General features: G+C 31.3%; 1 protein-coding gene across 1 annotated transcript; it reads right to left on the reverse strand.

Annotated features, from left to right (window-relative positions):
* Nucleotides 1-6,211: 6,211 nt before the first annotated feature.
* On the reverse strand, nucleotides 6,212-6,661 carry LOC133298315 (zinc finger A20 and AN1 domain-containing stress-associated protein 10-like). Its single transcript, XM_061497579.1, has one exon. The coding sequence runs from the start codon at nucleotides 6,659-6,661 to the stop codon at nucleotides 6,212-6,214; it is 450 nt and encodes a 149-aa protein (XP_061353563.1).
* Between the last annotated feature and the right edge of the window lie 3,409 nt (nucleotides 6,662-10,070).

A 10,070-nucleotide genomic window follows, 5' to 3' on the forward strand; every position in this document is an offset into this window, starting at 1 on the left:
GTTGTTTGACATAGTTTGGTAGGTACACACGAGATCTTGATGTCAATTTGCAAATTTGGAGAAAGAAATAAGAGACTAAGGATGGAAATTGATGGATGATTGAATGCGCTGTGTTAATATTTATATTGGATATATAACGGCATGACGCGTAATATCCTCAACATCGTATCTTATGATTAATGATAAACATGTTCAATCGATAATTAAACCATCCAAATCAATCCAACAAGATATTATTGATTCAAATTTATTTTCCAAAGTGAGAATCGTAAATATGCCACATTTAGATTATTTTTTTTATTATTATCACCAATTTACAGCTGTATTTATTAAATTTTAAAAAAATTAATACAGGTAATTTCATTTTATTTAGGTGATAAAATATATCTTTTATCTTTGAAAAATTCTTTAAGAAGGGGTAAATTAATTAGCTCCTTTTTTTTTAAATTTAAAATTTAACTTTTGAAATTTGATTAAATAATCTTAATTTGTATTAACATCATTCAGATAACATTAACCGTTGCCAGAATTATGTTTTTATTTATAATTTTATACTATTTCATGTACTGCAAAAGTGTGAAGTTGTTGTTATTGTAAAGATTTTGGATCTTTTAAATTTGAGGATATACTTTGGAAAAAAAAAATTGACATCGTTATAATCATTGATTAGAAAATTAAAGGTTGACAATGTATGGAAAAATTTATTTTCTGAAAAACTTCGCGAGTACATCATAATGCTCTGTTTCTAAACTCCGCGAGTTTCACATCTTGATTATCTCAGCAAATCACACCTTAAAACAATAAGGTGGTGTTTGGTTGGAAGCTTTTTAGCGGGTGTCTATCTTTCTGAAGTATGGCTTTTAGAAACACCATGTTTGTTTCAACGTATTTTCACCAAAACCCATCTATCCAATTTGTCTGGATTTATGAGAAACATAGATATCCGCACTGTTTAGAAACCCAATTTGAAGGTGGGATTTTCGGAAAACCGGTTATCTGACTTTTAATGCACTGTTGATTTCTTAAAGTTACCTAATTTTCCCAGTAAAGTTTTTCTCCACCAAACAACTTTTTTTTACATTTTTCTATCTATCTCACTTTATCTATCTTTCCAATCATTTCTCTATCTATTACATTTCCCTACTATTCCCTAAAGGTGAAATGGAAGAATAGATGACATGACAGATATAGATGGGGATTGCTTTTCCTTTCTTAAGATTCTACAAATTTACCTTCCCCCTACATCCTGCTATTCCTCACCACTAGCATACAATTATAGTACTTAAATGAAAAACAAACAGATGGAGTTACAGCTTACAAGCTATTTTGACTTGAGAAACATGTTACGATGAATTCTTGTGTGAGATATGAAAACTCCTCTCCAACAAACCCAAATCAAACACACAGGAGAAGAAAAATAATTTGAGATATGATACAGACTGCAGATATATACAAATATGATATGATAATATGCAGTTTAAAAGATGTTAGCCTTTAATAAGATAAGGTTATGCTAAAGAAAATCAAAAGAAATAGGCATGTGCAGTAAAGCAAACCTTACGTATCAGTTTAATTGTACTGTTGAGAGCTATATCTAAAACTCAAACTCGAAGTGTTTTATCTCTACACTGCTAGGCCAAGTGAACACAGATCTCGACGCCCTGTATTCTACAGCAAACTAATGAATTCATTTTATAGCAGGAAACATTGTACAACATTATAACAGTGTTCTTAAGCATGTCTATTCGAATTATGAGGCATAAATACAGTTAGCATACTACTCGTAACATAGTATTCATGGTTGCTGAATACATAATGAACATTGGGATCTCCCTCATGTCAAGATCAAGAACAAGCATTTCAACCTTATACATCCTCCGGTGAGGTTAGTCTAGAAAAGCTACTAACTAAAAAATTCTACAAAATTAAGAGCTTCAGCTCAATGGATATTATGCAGTAGCAGTCACTTAAGTTTCCTCAAACCTCAACTAAGAATAGCAAAAACCATTAACAACCTTAAATAATAGATGATTCGCTACAAACCTATTGCATATGATACAGAAGGAGTTAAAATTTTCAAGACCATGGTTTATGTTACTAACCATACTTAGAAACAAACAAGTGAAAGAAACTTCTAAAATCAACAGGAAATTAACATTTCACGAGCATTTCGTTTCACTCTTGTCATTCTTGTGCATTATGATGTACTTGCAGAGTTTCTCAGCAGGATCAGTCTAATGCTCCGCAAGTACATCATAGCAGCTATCTACCAAATTTACGATACCATTATCATCTTTTTTCATTTATATTCTAATGCTTTGTTTTATAAGATATTCCATTGTATTATTCATCTCTATCTTCTAGCACCCTCTTGTGCTTTTACCATGATGGTGAGGCTAATCCAGTTGCTTTGCTTCTCTCTTCGACCATGATGTTGAGGCATCTTTGGTTCTCTTCTTTTGCTGACATACTTGAGACTGTTGTGAATCGTGTCATATCAGAGTGCAAGTACTGGACAAAAGATTTTGGCGGAGACAGCACTATCTAGGAGATTGTTGACGTTGTCATTGCCAACCTCGACTAAATGGGTGTTCATTTACCATTTTTAAGTCTTGTTGACCAGCCCTCGTTTACCATGGTGGTGGTGAACTGTAATGAACATGGGTGCTGGTGGAGGGGACCTGTATTGGAGAGAAGAAGAAGGAAAAAAAAAAGTAAGGTACCAAACGACGTCATTTTTTATTTAGGTGGATTCCTCAATGGTGACTTAGCATTTTAACAGTACATGTCAGAGATGTTATTCACGGCGTTAGAGTCCCACTAACAGAAGGACTGACGTGGGCCTAATTTGTAAAATTTATGGACCACGATGTCCCTTTTTTATTTCTAGGGACCAAAAAGGACTTCGTGATATTGCCAGAGACCAAAAAAGATATTTACTCTAAAAATTATATTATCCTATCAGTCTCATATCCTATCATACTCTTATGTGACCCTCTTATCCTATCTATTCTTATGTTATCATATCCAAAAAATGGAGCCAACATAAAAATAAAATATTAAAAATTATATTAATGCTAATCTTTTATTTTTGATATCTAACATAATACTATGAATTACCTGCGCCAAACTACATTATTTTTGTGTGTTTTTTTTTTTTGTGGAAACTATTTTTGTGATTTTAACTGTGGTTGCTATCCTTTATTTTAAATCTTCAGCCATTTACGAGCTAACTTTATATTGAAAAAAGAAAGATATCTACCATGCATGAGAAAAAGAAACAAGAGAAGCATGAGCGTGAGAATGAACAATATGGTACGAATGATGGAAACGTATTAGATGGAAGATAACTACTATGAGAAAATGATAAAGAACTCTATTAGCACGAGAATGAACAATATGTTATGGATGATTGAAACATGATATAAGGCATATGTGGAAGACATCTATTAGATAATTTTGATGCGAATAGAAAAAAAAATGTTACATTAATTTTGTATTCGGAATACGTTGATTTCCAATATTTTATTAATCATTATATACAAGATGTTTTGTTTTTGTCAATGTGTAAATAATTTGATTATATATGATAACGTTTTTATGACGTGATCATATTATTCATATGTTATTGAATACATGTAAAAAAATTAATAATTTTTGTAATAACTGAATAGCAAAACATAACAAGATTTAATACTTGATTCAGTTTCGAACATGACAAGCAACTTCATTCTTGAAAAAGACTAATATTTTAATGTATTTTCTTAATTTTAAGAATATTATATCTTAATCATAATTTTATATTTATTTAGTATTTGGTTACCATTGACATATAAATATCCATTAAGTGCATTACTATGCAATAAAGTCTTGAAATGAATGAACTAAAATTACAGTCTTTGCCAAATTGAGCTTCAAGAAAATTTCCCATCAATTCTTTTAATTGACGCCATAATGCGACTCTGGGTCAAATTGTATTTGTCTATGAAGCACAGACACTTCAAAAACTCTAACGTGTCGTGTCCGACACTCTCGGACACTCCGATACTCCCCGACACTCCAACACGCGTTATAGAAATTTAAAAAAAAGATTCAAAAGTTAAGTTGCGTTGAGTTTTTTTTTTTTTTTTTTGGTAATCTTGCGTTGAGTTTTTAGTTCCAACTATTAGATTCGTTGGATTACGATTACCATTTTATTGAGTTTAATATAAATATTTGGGATATCTTATGTCTTTTTGCAAAATTTATGAATATTATAAGTTTAGATTCATTTTTTGTTAAATTATTGAATATTAAATATAATATATACTACATAAATTAAAAATATTATTTAATATCAAAACGTGTCCTAACGTATCGAAATCTAACATTTTTTAGAATTAACGTGTCGGAGTGTCGTGTCGTGTCGTATCGTGTCACGTGTCCCGTGTTAGCATCGGTGCTACATAGGTATTTGTTGCCCAACGGTCCGGAAGAGTCAATTTTATTGCATCAATAAAATAATAATGCTTTGCAACATTGATTTTCCACAATGGTAGTGATCTATGTTCTGTAGAGTATTTTCCTAACTTGTGTAAACAAAGCAAACAAATTTGATCCAGAGCAAACTCGGCAGCCGCATTGGACATTTGCTTATAATTAGGTAACAAATAAAGATACATGGTTGTTCATCAACCGATCCAAACTGATTCAAACCACGGTGACCGAATTGAAAAACTGATAACCGAAATTCGAAAAAATGAAAACAGAAAAAAAATCGCAAAATTTAATTGGATTGAATCGATTTTCGGTTTGGTTAATGAAAATAGATTCAATTCAAATCGATCCAATGAGATCTATTCAAATCGATCCAATGATTCTTCTACCTTACCCTCTACCTACTTGGGTCTTTCCTCAATCATAGCCCAAAAAATCATATAGCAAAATTTTAAATCTAAGACCTATTAACTCATCATGTTGGAGAAAGTGGATTGTGCTTTATCTATGTTATGCTTTTTCTTTTGGGTAAAATACATTATATATTTTTATTGCATGGGTTATTGTTGTACAACAACTCTTCTATAGGATGAAAATTTGGGTTACCCCGCAACCACATTGTAAATTTTTTTATTGGAGATAAAAGATGGTAATTCAACTTTTTGTTGTACTATACTGAAAATTAGATTATCGTTTACCGATGCTTCTAGATTGTACAATAATCTTCATAAAAACTTTACAAAGCCGATACATACAAAAGATATATTATTTGCACAAAAATCGATCCAATCCAAGCCAAATAAAATTGAATTGGATTGGATCAGATTTGAAAAACAAAATTCAAACTGAATGGATGATTACATAATCAAACCGAAGGAATTGGATCAGATAATTTTTGCTTCAAAAACCTATCCAATTCAAACCGCGAACACCCTACATCCATATATATATAGTACATATCTAGCGTTTCTGCCATCCCAACCATGCGAGAGTGGATGTCAGAATTATTTTCTATAATACCAATTTCATAATTTATTTTCTTTCCTAATTTGCCAAAAAAAAAAAAACTCACATGAAAACAATTTTTTATATATATAATTTGACGAAATCGGCATTATTAATATGGAATAATTATATACCATATCAATCTCTTAATATGGAATATAATATTACATTATTAATCCAACAATCATATCAATACCAATAGGAAAGTACTAATCTCCTTAGAATGAGAAAAGATGCTCGATCAATAATATTAAATGTTTCATTAACAATCTGTGTAAATTGTTCTATAGTTCATGAATTCCCTAGCTCCATCACACGGATGAGACTTGCCAGTATAAAATATATTCTTTTTTCTTAAAACATTAGATATATTCTAATATGAAAAGAATAGTTCCTTAAGAATACATGTAAAAGAGTTACTTAAAGTATGTCAAACATTAAATTTTAAATCTTTGCTCTAAGTTTGTAATTCCTTATTTAAGAAAATGACCAAACATGAGTTCAGAAAGTAGCATATGATTTTATTAAGTCATTCTTTAATCAAGAAAAAAGAAAGAATTTTTTTTATATTCCTAGATCTGTAAAGAACAAGACTAGTGATAGTAAGAAATTCAAAAAGAATAGCAATGTTTACAAATCTTCCGATTAAGAAACAATACAAAACATTGTTATTCAAAAAAAAAGAAACAATACAAAACATTGATAATCTGTGTCTATTAATATCCTAGAGTTAGACCATATCTACTAATTTATCACCTGCACACTTAGGATTTTGTTTAGCCAAAGATTGACGACCAATCTTCTTGAAATCCACACTGCAAGAATGCTCTTCTGGGTATCTATGTCTTCCACAAAACACATCACCGCAACGGCACTCGAACCCTAATAATCGAACATTTTTGTTGCAGATCTTGCACCTCTTTTTCTTGGTCTTCATGGTCTCGGAATCAGTAAGAGAAATCGCAGCAAAATCATCAGTGATAGTGCTCTCAGAAGCATGTGTAGGTGATTGATCAACAACAAAGGTTTCATCCTTCAAGTTCTTGGTTTCATCTTCCAGACCTTCACGTGATTTAACGATGTTTTTCTTGAGAAAATCATCGTAACACTTTGAACAAAGGTTATTGCTTGCAGAAGAACCGTAGAAGCCACAACCGTTAGCACAAAGTGATGGAATCATGTTGTTTGACATAGTTTGGTACACGAGATCTTGATGTCAATTTGCAAATTTGGACAAAGAAATAAGAGACTAAGGAATAAAATTGATGGATGATCGAATGCGCTGTGTTAATATTTATATTGGATATATAACGGCATGACGCGTAATATCCTCAACATCGTATCTTATGATTAATGATAAACATGTTCAATCGATAATTAAACCATCCAAATCAATCCAACAAGATAGTATTGATTCAAATTTATTTTCCAAAGTGAGAATCGTATATATGCCTCATTTAGATTATTATTTTTATTATTATCACCAATTTACAGCTGTATTTATTAAATTTTAAAAAAATTAATTCAGGTAATTTCATTTTATTTAGGTGATAAAATATATCTTTTATCTTTGAAAAATTCTTTAAGAAGGCTTAAATTAATTAGCTCCTTTTTCTTTAAATTTAAAATTTAACTTTTGAAATTTGATTAAATAATCTTAATTTGTATTAACATTCATTCAGATAACATTAACCGTTGCCAGAATTATGTTTTTATTTATAATTTTATACTATTTCATGTACTGCAAAAGTGTGAATGTGTTGTTATTGTAAAGATTTTGGATCTTTTAAATTTGAGGATATACTTTGGAAAAAAAATTGACATCGTTATACTATTTCCCATCAATTCTTTTAATTGACTTCATAACGTGACTCTGGGTTAACGTGACTCTGGGTGAAATTGTACTAATTTGTTGCCTAGCGGTCCCGAAGAGTCAATTTTATTGCGTCCATAAAATAATAATGTTTTGCAACATTGATTTTCCACGATGGTAGAGATCTATGTTCTGTACAGTATTTTCTTAACTTGTGTTAACAAAGCAAACAATTTTGATCCAGAGCAAACTTGGCTGCCACATTGGATATTTGCTTATTAGGTAACAAATAAGGATCCACATAATACATATCTAGTTATGCCATCCCAACCATTTGAGAGTGGATGTGGATGTCAGATTTATTTTCTATAATACCATTTCATAATTATTATTTTTTCTTTCATAATTTGCCAAAAAAAAAAAAAAAAAAACTCACATGAGAATAACTTCTTCTTTTTTGATAATTTGACTAAATTGGCATTATTAATATAGAATAATTGTGGGTAATATAATGAAATAATAAAAGTATGCATCCCACAATACAAGGAAAGAGAAAAAAAATCAATGGACCTACACTTTTATTATTTCAGTAAGAGAAAAAAAAATTCTTGAGCGGCCGGAGACTTATATTATATTACCCAATAATTATATACCATATCAATCTCTCAATGTGGAATACAATATTATATTATTAATCCAACAATCATATCAATACCAATAGAGAAGTAATATTCTCCTAAGAATGAGAAAAGATACTCGATCAATAATATCAAATGTTTCATTAATAATCTTTTTAAATTGCTCTATAATTCATAAATTCTCTAACTCCATCACATGGATGAGACCTGCCAGTATAAAATATACTCTCTTTTTTCTGAAAATGTAAGATATATTCTAATATGAAAAGAATAGTTCCTTAAGAATACATGAAAAAGAGTCACTTAAAGTATGGCGAACATTAAATCTTAAATCTTTGCTCTAAGTTTGTAATTTCCTATTTAAGTAAAGGAAAAGTGTAGAGAGTCTAGAGACAATTTCTTGAGTTCAAAAAGTAAGATATGATTTTATATGTCATTCTTTGATCAAGAAAAAAGAGAGAGAAATTTTGATGTTCTTAAATCTGTGCGGTTAAAGAAGATGCAGAGCAAGAAAGCAAAGTCGAATGACTAATAACGAGTAAGAAATTCACAAAGAATAACAATGTTTACAAATGTTCTGATTAAGAAACAATACAAAACATTGATAATCTCTGTCTATTCATATCCTAAACCATGTCTACTAATTTATCACGTACACCTTTTGGATTTTTTTTATAAGCCAAAGATTGACGACCAATCTTCTTGAAATCCACATTGCAAGAATGCTCTTTTGAATATCTTTCACAAAACACATCATCGCAATGGCACTCGAATCCTAATAATCAAATATTTTTGTTGCAGATCCTGCACCTCTTTTTCTTGTTCTTCATACTCTCAGAATTAGTGAGAGAAATCGCAGCAAAGTCATCAGCCATAGTGCTCTCAGAAGCATATGTTGGTGATTGATCAACAACAAAGGTTTCATCCTTCAAGTTCTTGGTTTCATCTTCCAGACGATGTTTTTCTTGAGAAGATCATTGTAACACTTTGAACAAAGGTACATGTTTGCAGGAGAACCGTATAAGCCACAACCATTTGCACAAAGTGATTTGGAGAAAGACAAAGATTTCTGAATAAGAGACTCAAAGTTGAAATTGTTGGGTGTTAGAATATGCAGGGTTATTTATAAGGGATATTGGCTTGACGAGTAACATCCTCAAGATCCTATCTTTTCAATCTTGAAATGAATCATAAATAATATTTTGTATTAATAACATCCAACACAATCAAATGTTGGATATATTAATTGTAATTCACAGGTCCTCTAATGGTGTTTCTCTCAAACACACAAATTTACACACGAGAAATTTTTTTTCTCAGATCAATACCTCTTTTTATTATTGTACATGCCAAGTCCAATTTGAAATGGTTTACATAGTGCTATTTAATAGAAAATGACTAACACAATTAAAAGATTACCTAGTAACTCTAAGCATAATAATTGTCCACTAACAAATTCCTAAGGACACACCTCTTCATAACATAAACCCTTCATTTCTTATTTTTTAATTACTTTATTTATTAAGTTAAAACCCAACAAAACTCCCCCTTAAACTTTAATATCTCTTTCGTCCTTCATTCACATCTTCTTCTTGCAATTCTCAAACAACAACGTTGGCAGGGGTTTCGTGAAAATATCTCCAACTTGATCTCGGCTTGCCACATGACTGAGCTCCACCTTTCCTTCTTTGACCTGATCCCGGATGAAATGGAATCTGACATCAATGTGCTTTCTTCTTTCATGGTTGACCAGGTTCTTTGCTAACTTGATCGCTGATTTGTTGTCAACCCGGATCTCAGTTGAACCGACTTGCTCTTGCTCCAACTTGCTCAATAAATTTCTCAGCCAAATTGCATGGCACACGCACCACGATGCAGCTACGTACTCGGCTTCACATGTAGATAGAGTTACAATGGGTTCCTTCTTCGATACCAAGTAAACGCCGTATTCTCCATAAAAAATACATAGCCAGCCGTGCTCTTTCTGTCATCCACATCTCTGCATCAATCACTATCCGAGTAGCCTGTCAGCTTGTACTTGTCCGACTTCGAGTAAAGAAGTCCTTGAGAAATTGTTCCTTTCACATATCTTAGAATTCTCTTTGCCGCCTTTCAATGAGTATACTTCGGCTCTTCCA

Source organism: Gastrolobium bilobum, unplaced genomic scaffold (genome assembly GCF_033153095.1).
Source record: "Gastrolobium bilobum isolate Gb01-03AN ecotype WA unplaced genomic scaffold, APGP_CSIRO_Gbil_v1 utg26896, whole genome shotgun sequence".
NCBI classification, from domain to species: Eukaryota; Viridiplantae; Streptophyta; class Magnoliopsida; order Fabales; family Fabaceae; genus Gastrolobium; species Gastrolobium bilobum.